The 20,070-nt window shown below is 36.6% G+C and overlaps 1 protein-coding gene across 7 annotated transcripts in view; it reads right to left on the bottom strand.

The window, feature by feature from the left end:
• Positions 1 to 20,070, bottom strand: part of LOC126299523 (uncharacterized) — a 204,364-nt gene that overhangs the window by 134,007 nt on the left and 50,287 nt on the right. For all 7 annotated transcript variants that reach the window (XM_049991498.1, XM_049991497.1, XM_049991492.1 and 4 more), the window contains 4 exons: positions 16,179 to 16,241; positions 12,681 to 12,747; positions 12,475 to 12,562; positions 11,771 to 11,899 (listed from right to left, as the gene is read on the bottom strand). In XM_049991498.1, the coding sequence (XP_049847455.1) occupies positions 11,771 to 11,899; positions 12,475 to 12,562; positions 12,681 to 12,739 (276 nt within the window). In that variant the 5' untranslated portion in view covers positions 12,740 to 12,747; positions 16,179 to 16,241. The remainder of the gene's footprint in view (positions 1 to 11,770; positions 11,900 to 12,474; positions 12,563 to 12,680; positions 12,748 to 16,178; positions 16,242 to 20,070) is intronic.

The following is a 20,070-nucleotide window of genomic DNA, read 5'->3' as shown; positions in this document are numbered from 1 at the left end:
AATGTGTGTATGTATGGTATTTTCAGAGGTTACGATCTTTTAAAATTCTCTTATTATATTTCATTCTTACATCAACTCTTATAGTAAGTCTTATATTTTATTCTTATGTTTATTCTTCAGGAAGATAAGGTGCATTCCTTTGCATAATACTGATCATAGAAATCTTCAAAACAGAAATTCTGAAAAAGCACAAGCATCGCACAAAGGGGGATTTTCTACAATATGAATGTCACTTGGGAAAGAAACATCATTAACATTGCTGAAGATTTCACGTGCTGGCAATACTTTCATAGAAAATCACACATAACAGATCACTTTACCGAAAGCATGCACTTTTAGTTGGTTGTGAATCAAGATACACTATCGGAATTTCATCAAAAACTATTTGAAATAATGTTCTTATTTATTCATTTTTTAAATTCGTTCACCAGCTATAGAATTAGTCGATGACTGAGGACAAGTTTACTTCAATACACAATGGAAAACACCGTGTCGTAATCTTCTACGGATAGGGCAGGTACATGAAAAACAAAAACAAAAATAAAAATAATAACTGGGTTTTGAACACAGGGTGCAAAAGTGTGAAACTGCAACAGTAGCCACTGTGCTACCTCTCCAGTTGAACAATTTACTCGTTAAAAGCCACATAAAGTACCTCAAGAACTTTGACCATCATTTTCTCAAAAATAGACTAGTATCTACAGATAAGCCAAGACATGTGTTTGCTTATTTTGACCCTCTTCCACGAGCCACATTTCTGGAAAATGTTCTCCTTGTAAGTCAAGTTTTCTACATCTGTTGACACAAAACATGTACATTGGAGAACCTCATTTGGTTCTTTTTGGAACTCTCCAGTAAAGTTCTTCACTATTTTGGTAATGCTGTCTTGTTTAAAAAAGTAAATTAATTAACTTCCTTACTTTTAGGTTACAGAATTATGGTCAATCAGTACTAGCCAAGTGCATGTATGAAACAGGCAACCCGCTGCAAGAAACTGAGGATGATTTGTGAGGTACTACATGTGATCAACAAAGAAAGAAAAGTCTACTTATTTGATGGCTTGGAAATAGCATTCCAACAGGACAAATTTGAACATGTACTTAATGTACAAACTGGTGACAGCCATAATATATTTATCAACTGTTTCAGGGACATTTTTTAATATCAGTGTAAATGTAACATGTCATACATTTTCCAGAGGTAACTATTAACAATTCTTTGCAATTGAAGGAACTGTCAGTAACTTGACACATTCACGTGGCACTATGCAATAGTGCTATTGTGCTAAGTCAGTTGTAAGAAAAAAAAGTGAATGAGGATAAAAGGCATTGCTGAAAACTGGCAGGCAATGTGGGAGTGAAATAGTAATGAAATATACCTGAAGGGATCCAAGTGGATGAAAACAAATTTAAGACCAGGACTCTCGAAAAATGTTGCTGTGTTTGTTCACTTTTTAACTGGGCTGTACACTAAATAAACATAATGAATATTGCATAACCCTTAGCAATAGCAGAATAGTGCACCACCATGATCAGGTACACAGTACAAGGTGTCTACATTGAGAAACAGTCCAGCAGATTTTCTTATTGTATAGAATAGAGATATGGCTTATTTACTGACAAAAGGAGCTTACAACACACCAACCTGGGAAAAAAGAAACACAAAATCAGCCCTTTTCTATATGTGCTCCTTAGATGATAAACGAGATATCTAGTATCTACTAAATTTCCCTCAATGTTGTAATTGAATTGCTCATCATTCCTTGTTTTTTCGCAAAGTAGTGTAAATTACAGCTCTACACAGATTAAAGTAATGACCCTTGCAATACATGACTAATATAACTGGGCACTGGAAAAATTCACATTTTGCGAAAAATGCCAAATATATGCGAATTTTGCCTCAAATGGCGAAAACACAAAATTACTTAATAGACACTGTTTCATAGTGAATTGTATCCAGATGAGCTACTTATCAGAAATAGTTTGAAAGAGCTTTATTTTCTGCATATAATATCGAAGCAGTAACTGACATTGTGCATCATCTGACGAAACCCCATTTGGAAAGATAATGCACGCAAGAACTTACTTGCAAAATATAGTGTATGATTGCAACAATGTATCAATGTGCTCAATGATCAGGTGCCATGCCAATATGGACAGCTGAATGATTTGTTTAAGATACGCAATGCAGTACTCTGCCATGGGACCAAGCATTTTATAGGAAAGAAATGTGTGTGTTTCTTAGCTAAAGCTCAAAAGACAGTATAATGTGGAAAGGTCTAACATGGCAAATTATGTGGCAATTTTTTTGAACTGTAGTTGCATCAAATACTGCTAGAGGTTAGGCCTGAACTATGTTGTTAACAATGCTCTGCTAACGTCAATAAGCAATTGTGTGGTAGCCATCCCCGAATAATGCATCCTGTTATGCATTGCTCATTTTTTCTTCTTTTGAAATAAGTGAAACTATTAATCCTGGTCCGTCACAGAATTTGATTATGACCCTTGCAACACAAGAAGAATCGGCAATCCCTGTGACAATGTGTCAGTTCTGCTGTAGGCTACTGCCCAGCGAAATGGAGGTGGAGTTTGTTTCCCTGCACTGCTCCTTCCTCTGTGGCGGTTAAAATTCTAGTCTGTTTACGCTCGTGGCCATCTGTCACTGTCGCCTTTAGCACCTGCCCTCTGCACTATAGTGATCGCAAAACCAAATCTGTAATGTTTTTCCAATGATGCCAAAATTCTTCCCCTAACATTAAAATTGCATCGCCATATGTTCGGTTCTACTTCTACGCTAAGTGCATTGTCAGTTCTATCTGCAGTGTTGTTGAGCTTGGGTTGTTGTTGTTGTTGTTGTTGTTGTTGTTGTTGGGCTATGAGTGCCCACAAAAGGTCAAAATTAGTATACTGGAGATTCTTTATCTCCTAATTGCGAGGATATATGTGTGTGTGGGGGGGGGGGAGGTTAATTCTGTTGATTTTCAACAGAATAATTTTTGAAAGCTTAAATGCAGGCAAACGAAGAAAACAAACGCCATTTCATAAGAAAAAAGTTCTGAAGTTTTTGCAAAAACAAACATTCCAATAAAAAATCAGCACTTTAACGGTCAATTTCAAAGAACTAAAAATTCCTCTGTCTTCACTCATGTGAGATGACATCCTTTTAAATTTCTATGTCCAGGGTGTATACACAGACAAAGAAAAAAAAAATCCCAGATTTTTCCAGGATATCCTGGTTAAAAATACACTTTCTCCCAGGCGAAAATACACTTTTTCCGTGTTAAGTGACAGTATACTTTCCCTTGGAACTGTAATACTTATCAATCCTTTGAATGGCTATGGTTTTATACAATAGCGTAGAATTTCTTGGCACTACAGAAAATGAAATTCCAGAAGGGGAAAAACACGTTCTGGAAAGATCCTTGATGTGCAGCAACACGTATGCTGCATCTTTTCGTGTTATGAAAGTATAAATGCGAATTCCAACAAACACCGCATGTTACTTTCTGAAGTATTGAAATCGAGAATGTGATGCATTTTTGTAAGCCAGTCACAGCTCATGTCACGTGATCTCGCCACCCCATGACAGCGGATATTCAGATTATAGGATGGGTGATTTAGTCAGCAACATCATTGTTGAGTAGCGTGAACATACAAATAGGAAAAGTTAATGGTTTAAATTAATATACATAGTGTTGCTACAAGGAAAGCAAAGCTCTCACAAACAATATTTGTCTCTAAGATTCATAAGCTGCAAGAGACGTTAAGCTTTCACGCAGAAGGTTTATCTTTTTTGCACGTGTTACACTTTAAGATACATTACACAAATTGTGCCAGTAAAATTTTTAACACCAACATAAATCTCTGGCCTTCTGGGCGCCATATTTTTCTGAAGAGCTGATTTTTAAATGAGAGGCAAACACTATAATTTAAGAAATTAATTGTACATTCTTGCACATAGTTAATCTTGCTTAAAAGGAAATTTACTTTGAAAATAACACTTTTCAAAACATAATTCGACGAGGCGTCACAGCACTTGTGCAGCTACGATGACATAGGAAGCTCGTATGTGTGAAACATTAAAAGATCTTACATTATGTCATTAAAGAAACAAGATATCAGAGGATACTCCAAGAGCATCAGAATTTCTTGAACCATACTAAAATGTGTAATTCACCTTAAAGTGTATATTCTTATGTCCAGATTCCCAATTACGTAGACCTCAACCTGATAAGCTTTTCAGTGTGGTTTTCGCGATGCAAATTTTCTTGGAGTACCAGTACTGTATTATCTCATGTTGGGTTCTTTATTGTGGCATAATGCCATACATGCTAGAAGATGAAAATGTGCACTTGAAATGCAGCCAATAGTGTACAATTAAACACTTCATTTCAAATAAACTGACTACCTAAGCAGAAAATCTCAATAAAAGCCAAATTTCTTTAGCAAACCAACAAAAAAACATCATTGTTCTGTAAGGCAATTAATGCTTGACAGTCAGAAAGGTGGAAATAAAATAAAATATGAAACTAATAACATATTTTTGTCTTCCGTAATTATGTGAACGTGTTTTAATTCACTTGATAGCTCCCAGCCACAGAAATCAGTTTTGTTTTCATTTTACGTGAGAGTAGTAAACAAAGAGGAAGCAGCAAAATCACTACATGTAGGCACAGGTCACATGGAGACTACCCCCCTCCCACTCTAACAGACTGCTCTGCACATGAGCCCCAGATCTACGATGTTTCGAACTGGGGCAATACTAGATAGTGCCCCCCCCCCTTTCCCCCCTCCCACGAGCGTTAGAAAATGTGGTCATTTTGTAGTGCACATCTTTCTGAAGAGTCCGATACATGAAACATATATCTTCGAGGAAATGTAAATCTTGTTACTTGGTCTTAAGTGTGCCAAAGTGCAGTGCCACGCCTCTTCACACAGCATTCGTCTCCCGCACATCACTGTGGAAATCAAATGCATAATATTTTGTAATGGATGCCATCAAATTATATTCAGGACAGTGGAAACTGCAGTGTCCTGTAGTGCTTCTCCTGCTCCCAGGTGGCCAGTTTGACACTCTGCCCCTCCTCTCTCTCTCTCTCTCTCTCTCTCTCTCTCTCTCTCTCTCTCTTTTTTAAAAAAAAGACAAAAACAAAAAAATTAACACTGGATGTAATTGTTTGTAATGAAGAGAACAAGAACACTCCAGAAAATTTCCAATCTTTTTTGCCTATTAGCTAATAACTTGCTGTTCTGTGTGACATAAAACTAAATATAGGCTACATAAAACCAGTAAAGACAAGAGACAAGCAAGACAGTACACATTTCTTCAATCCTTGGGACCTAGGGTTTTTTCCTCTCTTATCTTGCTACAGCTTTACATAGGGTACTTTCCTTTCTTGGCAATAATCTATTACCTCATCAAAAATTTTGCTACATGAGGAAGTCGAAATGTCTTCGTGCAATACTGAAAAAAGCTGTTAATACAAATAGTACCCAAGACAAGTGTGGTTTCTCGATCTGATTACATCTATTTTGTCACTGTCTGCTAGATAAAACAAAATAGGCCTTTCTAATATTGCATCAATTTTAACCCACACCATATAAGTGAGACTGTTTGGGAATAATGGTCATTTTTATAATACGGCAGAATATAATTCACAAAGTACCAATACGAAATGCCTATTTGGCCAACTACAAGCAAAAAGCTTTACATTAAAAAATAGTTTCACATTTCATTCATACGCTCCAGTTTCTCAAGCACGAGATCTAAAAGTAGTAGTATGAAATTTTTGTGTAAATTTGGAATCGTCATATTCTCCCGTAATTTGTGTGATGTGGCCGTTTCTTCTACTTCCTTGTTCTAACAAACCATCTTGTCATCACTAATTCTGTAACTATTCCTACCATTGTCAAAACTCATTCTCTGGTTAACTTTAGTAAACCTGAGAGAACCAGTGGTTTAGTACAATGGGTTTTCCATGCTACTCCCAGAATAGAACTTACACAGCTGCTAGCCGACAACTGCACAACTGGCCCTTTCTAGTGTAGCGATCTGGCCAAAAATTTTCTGTCAAAATATCACTTTCTTGGATACACCGAGACGTTAATATGTAATCTTTCTTACCTGTTGTTCCCGTCAGTCGTTTGTTACCACTCTGGTAGCCTGAATCTAAGGATTTCGCTAGTAATTATAACAACACTAATCATTCACATAACCAATCAACCACATAAACAGCAGTTGTTTCTCCCATTTAGCTTTATTCCGCTCAGCTCGTATAGTCCCGTCTCTTTTCTCAACAGGAAAGTTTATTTCTAGATATGATGAGGATTCCCCTGGTGAAACAAGGTTTTTCCCCCCCTCAAGAATATGAACTTGATTGTATCAATGCTGTACAAATAGTTTTGGATGTAAACATTGATGTATTCAAATATATGTGAGCTGTGAGCTATGGTATCTTTGTTGACTTTTGTCTATCTGTACAATACAGTCTATTATGGAGTATCCAGTGGCAGTAATTGTGTATTAGCCGGATGTGGAGTATCAGACGTAGTAGTGGTTAGGTTAGTTATGGAGGAATACTGTGAAGTACGTCATGAAATTGCTATGTTAAAGCATGGAAACCAGAGTTGTGAAATTATTCTAAAATTTGACATGAAGAAAATAAAAAAGATCAATAAAAATATACTCTGTAGCAGAGACCTTATTTGTCAAGAACCTGGCATGCCTACTATTACTGAACGAGCCATAATTTCACTGAAGAACTACAAGAAATAGATGAGTACACTTTTTTTACTTTTCATGTTATTCTAACTTCTTTCTCTCTTAAAATGAATGCACACAATGAGTGATAGAATTCATAAAAGTGTGCACGAGAACAAGTGATGATTATTATTGGTAACAGGGGGGAGATTCAGGATACTGTCAACTGAAACATTTGCTGAGGAACTGTACGATACGTATGAAGCTACACAGATCTTTTCCTTTACTGCATAAATACAATACTTTATGTAAGCACAAGAAAATTTATTCCCTCCCTGTGGGATCAGACTACAAAAAGAATTTTCACAAACAAATCTGTTACTAAGCTGCTGTGTCAGAATTTACATAAAGCAGAGTAAATTACATTTATTTTGTGTGCAACACAATGGAGGGGAAATATGTAAATGGAATACATCATTTCATAGCTATACAGCTCTGAACTTAAAACGAAACAAAAATCATTCTCCTCCCTATGGTAGAGGCCAAAGTATTAGGAAGCTTACAGGTTTGTGAAACCTCTCTCGTACAAGCTGAGGAGCCATGGTACCACGTGTAAAAGGTGAGAAAAGTGGCAAAATATTTGAAAAAGGTGAAATTATTTAAATAAACAGATATGGCGCAAATGAATTGTTTTCATTTTTCATATTCTCCTGCCAAACAGGCCAGTTAAGACCATAATCAATTTCTCTACTGGGATTCTCGATAGTGTGTGGTCATTCTTTTCCTGCAATACAACTTTATTAATATATGCAGATACATTGGTAATTAAATATTGGTAATCTTAATTCACACACAAAATTTACATCAAAGTTCTACAACTAATGATATCCTACACTTTAATACTGGAAAAAGATCAACAAAATATTTTTCGATTATTGTTTCTTATCAATCTTAGCAGAAAATGAAGTAATCATACTAGACTTTCTTTTCCTAAGATTTTTCTGGACTGTTTCCAGCTCCCTTTCTTTCACTCCCTCTCCTGCTTTCATGTTTTGTGTCCTCTCAGACATACCTTGGGTTAGTTTAGTTACCTTTAAAAAATTTTCCCAGTGCTTTATTCAGTTTAACCATAACCAGAGAGAAAAGTTCTCTCATGCCGCCTCTAGTTGGTGTCCTATTTTCCCCACCTTTTAGAGCAGCTGTCTCATGATTGACTTTCACATTTTTTCATCTTTTTAATCTCCTCTTCAAGATGCTTCTGGTTTTGTTCCTCTTTTTGCTTTTCCCCTGGCTGAAATTTTCTTTTCCTTTCACATTCTTCTTTACAAGCAGTATCATTTGCATGTGCTTGCTGTTAATATCTAGTGAGCTGTGAGTCAATGTGCACGGGAAATAAATGGGATATTGTCACAAAGCAACCCTCATCGTCTAAACAATGTACAAAAATTGCTGTCTAGTTCACTCCTAATCTGTGCTTTGAAATGGAATATCTTCTTTCTATGTCTGCATTTCAATGGGATGGTATAAGAGAAGCCTTAATAAGTTCTGAAACATTTGGATTCTTTAACTTTATGGATGATGTGTCTTTTCTGCATGACGAGTCTTTTTTAGATATGTGCCACTACCAGTAACTGTCAATACCTTCAATATCTAAAGCTGGTCCATCCTAAGCATTCTTTAGAAATCACGACTTGTCACATTATTCCACTTCCCTACACTCTTCAGTTACTTCCCTTTTAACAACTAGTTGTACAAGGTGAAACATTTTATCAAGTGTAAAGCGTTCATAATGAAGAAGTTTAAAAATACTCTCAATTTTTCTCAAAGTAGAAGCCTCCAAAACACAAGCCAAACAGGTTTGAAGTATGTTTTCTATTTCTGTATGCAACTCGTGAATCAAAGGTGTTTGGCTTTGAAAATGTTGTGTGAACTTACTGAATAGTTCTGCTGATGAAGTTATGAACTGAAGTTCCAGTTTCATTAAAGGTTTTATTTCATTTTTTTCAAAGAAATGCCATTATATGATTTCGACTCAATAGTATCAGAAGTCTCTTTTGGAGGTAAAAGCTTAAAATAGTAATATTGAATACCGCCCCACTGTTCCAAAATCCTGTTGGCTGAAGGTCCTGAAGTACGTCATCTTGTGGCTGTATGCCTCAAAAACTTGTTACGTGGAATGTTACAGTTAGACTGAATTCCTTCAAATTCTTTCCAGCAAACAGGTCAACCATCAAAATAATGGTAAATACTGACTTGAAATTTGGGTGCTTCTGCAACTAAATGCTCCAAAGCATTACAAATTGAACAAATATTGCAAGTTCCGATGTTTATAAACTGTCTGACTCAAGTATATTGGACATCACTAACTGTCTGACCCAGGTCTATTGGACATCACTATATAAAAGATGAAAACCCCTCTTTACTGACATTACGTCCATTGGATCCCCGCATAAGGAATTTATTTAGGAACAAGTAGGCTTCAGAAAGTGCTTCACATAATTTCTGATGCACTGTTTCACAATCTGCTTTACTAGTAAAGAAAGTTCTTAAGTGACACTTTGTTAAGCAACACTTACTCTCTGATCACAATGTTATGATTGTTTGTAATATCTGCCATTCTTTTTTATCTTTAACATACGTAGTTCTCCGGAACTCAATGTGTAGTATGAAGAATGTGGTTCTTCTAGAATTTTCTCTTGGAAATATGGTGCCAGACCATCAGTTGTTCGGTACCTCATTTCCTTAGACAAAAGTGAAAAACATTCAGGAACACTATAAGGAAACATCATCTTCAAAACGTTACAAATATCATTCGTGTATCCATAGAGTAATTGGGTATCATTCATTTCATTGTCAAAACCAGTTCAGCAGTGGTGGAACTATCCTTGATACATAACATCTGTATTCTTGACACATATACTGAAATTGAAGGTTGTGTCTGACCTGAAAGTTCTAAATGTAAGTGATGTGATCCACATTTAATTTCCAAGTTATAGTTAGATTTTGTTGGAAGTGAGTGTTTAAAAATTGCCTGAAAACCTTTCCCATATGCATTTCATTCCAATTTATGTGCCACTGATACGGCAGGACCCATGAAGTTATTTCTCATTGTTGCCTTGCTGTAGAGTTTGGCAGTCCAGAAAGAGTTGGTGGTTTCAAGGGCTACTGAATCTCATTGATTGCCCAAGAGGTATCATTTGACACATATGACAGAACAAATGTGACACATCTGAGACCCCTTTGTCCCCCTTTTTCTTTCTTTCTTTTTTCCACTTTCAATTTTTTCCCCAATGACTGGTGTTTCAGGGACGTCTGTGCAAACTGTATAGCTTGGGGCACGAATTTTTCAAATCTGCCTGTAGAGGATATTGATAAGGCAGCATGTGTGTAATGGTGGGCAACTTGCAAGTGCAGCAAGCTCCCAATTATCAGGGTGAAGACTATCTGGTTTGCGAACTACATATGCTCAGTTTGATAGCTTTTGCGAGGTATCTTCCATTTGTCTTATGTCACTCTTACAACCAGTGAATAAGGTGCGAGCACAGCTGTGAAACAAGACTGTTGTTTGAATCTTATGAAAGATCCTCAGTTTCTGGAAATCCCAGAACATGCTCAAGGATATATACAGTACTTGCATGGCCTGGGAGAAAATAAAGATGATAACATTAGCTTTGAAATGAAAAAAATGATGACACCTACTGCTGAAAGCAGCTTTTAAGGTCAGTAATATGGAATACGATACTGATACTCGTTTGACTGACTTTTTTTTAGACAAATTTCCAATTGTTAAGATATAGATGACAATAACTCAGTGTATTCAGTGGAGGATATGAGCAGAGATGACACGATTAAGGGAACACTGTCACACACACCAAGGCACTGAAACGCACTGATCGGTTATCAGAGGATGTAGCACAAAATTTGTTTACCTATAGCAATGTTAAGTGTGTAAGTAATGCAGTGGCTTTCAAATATTACATGTAGAATGTTTTGCAAATACAGCAAGTAGCTGTTCCTGGTAAACACACATTTATTTTGAATTATCCATGTTTTACAGTTTTCTCTGCAGCCTCGGGTCTGCATTAACTCATTGAAAGCTAGTTGGTTATGTTCAATTATATTATTTTCAGGACATTTTGAGGAAACATGTGGCAATCCAAACTGTCTTCCTGTTTCACGTACATCATTAATGTACTGTCAGAATAAAATTATGTAGCATTTTCAGAGTACCAACAAACCTTTTACTGTGACATATTAGGGTGCAAATTATTATTTTTAACTGGGGTATTACACTCAGATTGTGATCATCAGACAGTACATCCATTCCATTTGGGGTGTTATCAGCAGATAGCAGAATTCATCTGGACTCAAGTAAAATCCTACACACCCACGCAAAGTTATCATAGCTGGTGTGCTGTAGATGTCTCAGAAGTCAACTGCCCCTTTGATAAAAAGGTTTACCAAAGACTGCAGTTATTGAAAGCATACCACATTCCAAATCTGCAAGCAACATAAGCTCCAGAGCTTGTGACAACAGAGGAATGATGGCACTGACTAGCCTGCAGGTCATGCTCTACAAGGTTTTGCCAAATCTAACCCCAAGCTTTATGGGTTCATTTCCTGAGTTTTTCTCCAATTAGGCCCAACCAACATGCATTAGGCTTTCATCTGCAGTATTTTTCCTTTAAAGCCAATGATGTCAAACTTAACAAATATGTACCACATACTTATTTTAACATATAATGATAGTGACAGTCACTCCACATTACCTTTCCACATTTATATACATCACAAAATTGACACATTGTCAATTATGTGCAACAAAGTGCAGATGTTGGTTTGCTCTTGCCAAACACAAACAAGAGCTGTCACCTGACACACATTTTACAGTTTAACAGGCATGCAGGTGCAGAGGGCAAACATTTTTCTTTGCTGAGAAAGAGAGAAAGAGAGAGAGAGAGAAAAAGAGAGAGAGAGAGAGAGAGAGAGAGAGAGAGAGAGAGAGAGAGAGAGATTCTAAAGATATTGGTATTGTTTGTCTTGTCTTTTTTATAATAAACATTAATCTCACCTTTTTATCTCTTGCAAGGCTCTGCAGAGTAACAATACTGTTTCGAAAACCATGATTCCATAGGTCAACTTCAGCCTTATGATCTAATGAATACTCCAAATCGCGGATAAGGGCATCATGATATATTCTCTGAAAATGAAGAATAACCTAAACTTTAAAAATACACTAATGTATGTCTACTCCATTTTTGAAAGAAGTGTGTGACACTTTGTGTAATTCAACATGAAGAGTTTTGTTGGTTGGATTGTTTGGGAGAAGAGACCAAACAGCAAGGTCATCAGTCTCATCGAATTAGGGAAGGAAGTCGGCCGTGCCCTTTCAGAGGAATCATCCCGGCATTTGCCGGGAGCGATTTAGGGAAATCACGGAAAACCTATACCAGGATGGCCAGATGCAGGATTGAACTGTCGTCCTCCAGAATGCAAGTCTAGTATGCTAACCACTGTGCCACCTCGCTTGGTGTCAACATGAAGAAATTTTAACATGAAGCTGAAACTTCGTTATGACAGTAATAAATCAACATTTTAAATTCTTTTGGCAGTTTAAAAATACGGATTACATTGTAGCAATTTTTGTTGTTAAAATATTACAATAAAAAGCAATACATTTCATAATTTGGATACAATTTTATTCGAAATGGCATTTTCAATTAAAACTATTAGTTACGCAAATGGAGAATAATCACAGGAAATAAACAAACATACCTGGAGCTTTTGTTGACAAACCATACCATCTTTATCACATGCAATATTTTCTATGTTCATTAGCTGGTCCTTTAACGTTTCAGCTTTTCTGTCGACATAAAAAGAAGCAATGTAAAATAAACAATCATTTCACAAACAGAAAATTATGAAATTGAAACATAATGGCTTCTTGATATAACTGATATAAGAGAAAAGCAGATACTCACTTTAGAACATTTTCAACAGACTGCAGCACCATGCTGAGTAAAGATTCACACACGGACATTGGGGCACCTGTAATTACCACAGCAATACTATATAAAATTATTACTAACAGATTATTTACGTCTGGAGAGATGTGAGAACAATAAGGGTTCAGCCATCAATTAATAATTAGATCATTAGACACAGAACCCATACACCGAATAGTGTCACATAGCATAACAAGATCACAAAAAATAGCATAACGAGATCATAAAAACTAGAGAGTGTCTCTGGCAAGAAGCCCGATAAATATTTATGTAAGGAATAAAAATAATATAATGATGACACACACTTCCATCTAATAGGGGATCTGAAGATTGGAAGACTTCCAAGAAAATGGGCCTTGAATTGACACTGTTCCAAAAGAATGATACAATTACTTCCACTATCCCATAGTATACCCATAGCAACTACTGCCTTCAATACTGCTATTACTGTCAAAATTAGACGTTCTAGCAAAATGTCATCATCAAGAATTTTGACAACAAAATTATCATTTACAGACAAAGTAAAATATTTCATTTGTTATGCACTGTTCTATTCAATAACCACAGTTTAAAAAATCCAGTTTAATATTACAAGAAAATACTTACATAGTATATTGAATAAGAAGACAAATCAGAGAGAAAGAGAGAGAGAGAGAGAGAGAGAGAGAGAGAGAGAGAGAGAGACTGTATGTCATTGCATAAGATGCAGCACATTTGCCTGGACTCATGAACTGTAGATGAATCACGATGTAAAGTCATTTGATTTTCTAATGGCATTCCTGCATTGTGCAATTCTCATTAAGTAGCAGAGGAAATGCAGGTCAGCAGTGCTCATCCAAGTGTAAGTGGTCCTATGATTTTCTTATACACAACAGTTTATGGTCATTGTGAAAGACTGCTCAGAAACTCTCTCTTGTGACTTAGACAAACCTTCCAATCAAAGGGTGATATCAATTCTCTAATTATTCATTTGATTCAATGAGCATTCTACATAACTTTGAACTGTGATCTAGCAATCATTGCCACCCAATATGAACGCAATCAAGCAGTCATGCAATAACAGTCAACAAAGCTGAATGTGACACAGAAAGATAAGTCTTAAACAGCCCATTAATGAGATCTGGGTAGAGAATGGGAAAGGAAATCAATTGCGTCCTTCTCAAGGCAACTACCTAAGCATTTGCATTACGCAATTTAGGGGAGACTACAGAAAACCTAAACCTGGATGGTCAGATAGGGATTTGAACTGCCCCGTGGTGAGTTGTAGATATACTTTCCAGGTGTTCACAAATTTTTAAATTCAGATAAACATGAGTGCGAAATTGATAGCACCTGCTGTATAAAATTTATGCTCATCAACATATTTATAAAACTTCTGCCACTATCAACAATAATATGCATAACTTGTTTGAAAAAAGGATGAATTGTTTTTGTGGAACTTTGTTGTTTTATACATAATCAGGTACAGTTTGCGGCAAGAACGAAATAATGTTCAAGCTTTCACTATTCTCTTTTTCGCATTGTGCAAGTGGGAGTTTTCGTGCTTTTTAATTCTTTGGAAAATTGCATAAGATTGCTAGTTCATGTATTAGTTAACTAATTAACTTTTGGGCTGAAAAATTGGGCATTCTTACGTTGCACTCACATAACAACTTACACTTATTATGCACTTATTTGTTAAATAAGTAGTTGTAGTCACCCTTATTTGCTCACTTTCTCAAACAATGAATCTGGTCTGGAATACCCTAGTTTCTTTGTGGCTAACTTTTACTGGTAATTTTCTTTTCAGTTAGCACTTAATACAGATTCAACAGAGTACACATTCACACTTCACAGGAAAGCCGATTCCTGCATAGTAGACAACCAAGTCCAAACACAAATTGCCATTTGTGAAAATTATTAAATTTAAGTAGTACTATCTACTAGCAAGGTAACTTCACTAGAATACAAATGAGACAATGAGAGCCACAAGGGCTAAAAGCACACCGTCTTTGACCCCGTATTAAGTGAATATTAGAAAAACCAGTGAGACAGCTTTTTGTGAATGTTCAAATATACAAACAATATGGGCCTACAGTACAGATAAAGCTCAACATATGAAAGAGCACGAATAAATGCTACAGTCTCAATCAACGATGATGTGCTTTATGGTTCCCAACACCTCAAATGGATTACTCTATGATAAAATCCAAAACTTTATATACCATATCTCATTCAGAATGCCACAAAATAGGTTTCTCTCTCAGTATAACTTTAACATATACCGATGCCCGATCTAATTTTAGTATATAGTGTGTGAATTCGCATATCTGTGGAGTGTGCTACCACCTAGCAGGATTTATGACGAACGTAGATAAGTCTGCTGCAGTGTGCTACCACCTGGTGGTAAACTAGTAGTTGAGTGGTAGGGACTAGCAGTGCATGTTACAAACCGTGCACACTGTTAATCAAATCTGTATGTATTTGACTTATAACTTCCGTAGAAGCTCCTTAAAACCTACAAAAGTGAAGGTGTGCTCATGCCCCTAATGCCAAGTTTCACCGTGTCTGATGGCGCAATATGTAGCACCCCCCCCCCCCCCCCCCTTTTGTCCAAACAGGCCTTGGAAGGCCCAACGGTACCAACCAGCCACTGTGGTGTGATTCTCAGTCCATGGGCGTCACTGGATGCGGATATGGAGGGTCATGTGGTCAGCACACACCGCTTTACCGGCCGTATATCAGTTTACGAAACCAGAGCCACTGCTTCTCAATCGAGTAGCTCCTCAGCTTGCCTCAGAAGGGCTGAGCGCACCCCACTTGCCAACATCTCTTGGCAGACTGGACGGTCACCCATACAAGTGCTAGCCCAGTCTGACAGCACTTAACTTCGGTGATCTGACAGGAACCAGTGTTACCACTGCGGCAAGCCCATTGACAATATTCACAGAAAATACTGTTCATTTTTGGAATACAACATATGACCAGCTTAGAGACAGAAGTGATGACACTTTCTGCAGGATCTGACCATCATTTTGCAAGCATGTACAGTGCAAGCTGTTACTGATTTGTTTGACGGATGAGGCTGCTAAGTGCTATACCACCTACTGCACTCCCCAGACTTAAGTCCTCGTGAGTTAAACTATTTCTAAACTGAAGGAAACACTTCACAGCATTTGCTTCACAACTGCTACAAATTCGTCGGGCAACAGTCCGCACCACTCGAACTGTCAACACAACTGGCAATGCTAAGAGTATCCAATGATTTCCACATCGCTGGCAATGGGTTATACACAATGCTGGTGACTAGTTTGAAGGCCAGTAAAACTTTGAAACACGTATCTATTTTGTATGAGCTGTAAATAAATAGTTGCCACTATTAAAGTTCCAACCCTCGTACAACTGCTATTTACTTTATTGGCCCAACTAATATTTATGCAGTCAAAGTAAAACTGCACACTATCTAATGAATATCTTTACAATTTACAGACTTACAGCTTAAATATTTTTCTCTTTCTAACTGAAAATGTTAGAGAATGAATTATCATCTTTCTCCTCCTGAAACAGATAGGAAAACTGTTAATAGACCACAGAAAATTACCAAAAAGTTAATTATTTTACAACAATCTAACAACATGGTACAGTTATACAACATGCTAAGACACTCCCACAGTTTCTTTTTGGGGGAAAAATTAATTTTGTATTCAATACCCCTCCAAATGATGGAGAATTTACAGCGTAAACCATATCAATTCAGGCAGGCTTAAAATGAAAGACTAAGTAAGGAACACAAATTTTATTCTTTTCTCAAAAAAATTTCTGCTCCGAGATACAGCCCTCCAAAGATAACACTGCACATACAATTTTCAAGATGCGAATTTTGTAAAAAGTTTTAAAATGCTGTATTTCTGGTACAAGTCTAGATATTTTGTGGTTTTTTTTTTCTCATTTGAAACATAAGTGGTTTATGATTAGCACATAACAGGCTCATAAAATTCAAAACCTAGCTTTATGTAACATAATTTTAGTGTTGAAAGATGAGTAAGACACTCATTTTTCAAGCATTTTAAATGGTGCCAAAAAGTAAGTGAAAGGTCCAAAGACTTAAACGTTTCAATTTATACAACTTCTGTGCACTCTGTCTTGCACTGAAATTAGCCAGTCAATGAACTAAAAATGTGTTCCACTGCTTCAGTATCTTCCTTTGATATAGAGTGATGCCTTCCTGCTGAACCAATAGGAACTGGAGCACTTACAATCTTCAAAACATTGTAAACAGGAAGTGAGCACAAATGGCATTGCTGCCGTTCTTCACCTGGAAACCTATATCCAGCAGCAGGTCCACGTGGTAGCATAAAGTTCACTACAGTATCGTTTAACTAATAACTGGTGTCTACAATCTCTGCACCCCACGTCACAATCACACACACACACACCCACACACCACAAACATCCCCCGTCTCACGTTGTGAATCTGAAAATTATCCTGCTGATTCTGAGGTGCAGGCCAAACAAACAGAATTTCTTCTTTCTTGCTCTTTAATGTGCATGCAATATGATTTCGCCCATCACTGAGTTGAAAAATGTGTCGTCTGCATTCCTATCACAGCTGTAGTTAGTTTGGAACATTCTTCTTTTTTTTTCCACTCACAGAATTCTCCGATTTCCTCTTTGGGCAAAAGAATGAGGGCTGTGGATGTGTAAAATTTCACGACTCTTGTAAATGCCTCAGCATTCTGAATCACAGCTGTATTTGGTCTGTAAAGATTATGTTTTGTAGCACAGTGCTTCAGCAGGCCACCTACACCATCACGAGGCCCCTTCCCATGACCAGTAGCACTGTATATCCAGTCAGTTGACACAATCGACTTACTCAATTCAGACAGCTGGTAACGATTTTTTTAAATGACTAGGAACACCATCAAAAATAATAATGATCTCTGCCTCTGTTTGCAGTTGAAGAATTTTGCACATTGCTAGCAAAGCATGTGCTGAGTCATGTCTTATCATTTATAATTGCAACATTTGTGGTCTTGTTTTGAAAATGTCACTCCTGTAAAAATTGAAACCTGCTCATTGTGGGAGAATTACAAACCAGTTCTCAGCAAAAGTAACAGTGAAGCACTAAACATAGTTAGTCAGCCTGTACACACCCTGTCACTTGTGCAATGTGATGTTGTTGCAATGTCTTCAGATGCTAATGTGTTACTGCTTTCACTGACCATTTACCAAGTTCATCAATGAAACTGTCAAAGGCAACAGTTTACTTAATTAGTTTATTTTCCTCCCATGTTGGATATGTAATTTATTCAGAGTTATCTGCTATGTCTTCCAGGCCAAGTGTCTGTAAAGACAGCCCTCCCTTTCCAGGGCAGTCACCACACTCTTGAAACAAACAAATCTCTCACTTTACACCACAGAGTACTAAAGACATCATACACCCAACCACGGTGTCATATGACATGTGCTCCATTAAGTTCCTCAAAGTTACCACACAAAGTTCAAAATTCATGCAGTACAAACATCAATCGTCATCCCTAGGTCTTAGTGCATCAAATTTTGATCTTCCAATATGTGAAGTTGTATAGTTGCTTTTATAAACAACAAAAGTTTCTTTAATACTGCGAGTCATGTACCGCTTCACTTTCACATCTTTTTGACCTTCAACTGTTACAGTTATAGTGTCTTTTTTGCCGGCACTCTGGCGAGAACAGTCCCATTTATCTTCCAGATAAAATGACTGTGCTGTCTAAACTGGAGCTGCTTCTACAGGATGACCATAATACGGATCAGGTCTCCCAAAGACTACTTTTACCAACCTCACATTTCTTGATTTCCTATCATCTACTTTGATACTGATGAACATGGTTCAAAGTTGTTTTCTTTGAAAATGTCTGTGGAATAATAGTTAAAACTTGCACCTTTTCACTGTACGATGCACAATATTCAACAGGTGAGTTGATATTTGTGAAAAATTCCTGGCACAAGGTGTAAGAAGACTGAATTTCTACTTTGAAGAGTGTGGCCAGTTTAGCTGTAGTGTATTCATCCATGGCTTTAGTAATTTCTCTGTGCTTTCTTGATGCATAGAGCTTATGACTCTACTTCACTGACCATAGTTTCTTTACAGGACTAACATCTACCTCTGTGGTTGACTAATTCGAGGTATTTAATTCTTCCTCTACTGATGCAAAATCTAAATCATCTGCACCATGGGAGGCTTCACTTTGTTCAAATATTATCGTTGTTATTCTGTCAAAACATTTAGAACACAAAAAGTCATCACTAGAAACCTCTTCACTTTCAAACAGAGTCTTCAAATTAGAACAATTATTCCCAACTTAAACAAAGTCTGTTTTTTTGTTTGTCTTATATATCACTCTTTTATTGATATGCAAACAGTCAGCACCCTTTACTCTCTTGTAGCCCCAGTCAGAAGACATTTCAAATACACAAAACACACTGCAACTGTGCCGAGCGGCAAATTCCTCTCGAATACAAAGAATTCACTGGATGGTCTCAGATTTTTTAGAAGCCTCTTCAGTAAACAAATTAGCACTGAACAACTATAATATAGAAACCTGTACTGAACAAAAACAACAAAGCAATTGACAAGAAAGTACAACAAAGTGTACAAAATATCTGCAACAATGAATGTGAAAAGAAATAAATGGAACAAAGACAATAGAAATGAACACTGTAACAAATAAATTAGTAAGGAACAATTTTAGTGAAGACATATGTTACCCTTGAAAGTTAAAAAAATGATTGTTTAAAAATAAAACCTGCCCAACTTAAAAGTGGAAGCTCTCCTTTACACAGAATATAGTACTACATGGTATTGATCAACAGAAAAAAAATGTAACTTTTCTCAATTGGAATTTTGAGAAAAAAATTATATAAAAAAAAATTAAAAAAGGGAAATTAAAAGTACTTTGACACTTATGTGCAAACAGAGGATACCATTGTAATCATAAAGCAATCATCTTTCAAGTAAAAAGAACTCTAATAAAATATCTAGAACTGTTACAGAGAGACAGCATTAAAAAAAAAAAAAAATTACGAAATTCACATCTTCAAAATGGTGTTCACAGTGTCATCTTTGGCGGCCCATATCTGGGGGCAGGATTTTTTTTTTTTTTTTTAGAAGAAAACAAAAGTTGTGTCTCTCTTACATACTCCAGAATTTTAACATAGTCTAATTTCATTAACATCCGAGACTATTAAGGTAACCCCCTGCCTGAAGTGATACAGATTAGGCCTTACACAAAATGAAACTACAATGAAAAATGCAAGTCATATTTTTGAGTTGAACTTAAACATGCTTATAAATGTACTATAACATGATAGACACACCATACACTTCCACCCATACTCAAATCTCCAT

The sequence above is a fragment of the Schistocerca gregaria genome, chromosome X (assembly GCF_023897955.1).
Source record: "Schistocerca gregaria isolate iqSchGreg1 chromosome X, iqSchGreg1.2, whole genome shotgun sequence".
NCBI classification, from domain to species: Eukaryota; Metazoa; Arthropoda; class Insecta; order Orthoptera; family Acrididae; genus Schistocerca; species Schistocerca gregaria.
Note: the sequence above shows the minus strand (reverse complement) of the source record. Positions and strands in the feature narration are given on the sequence as shown.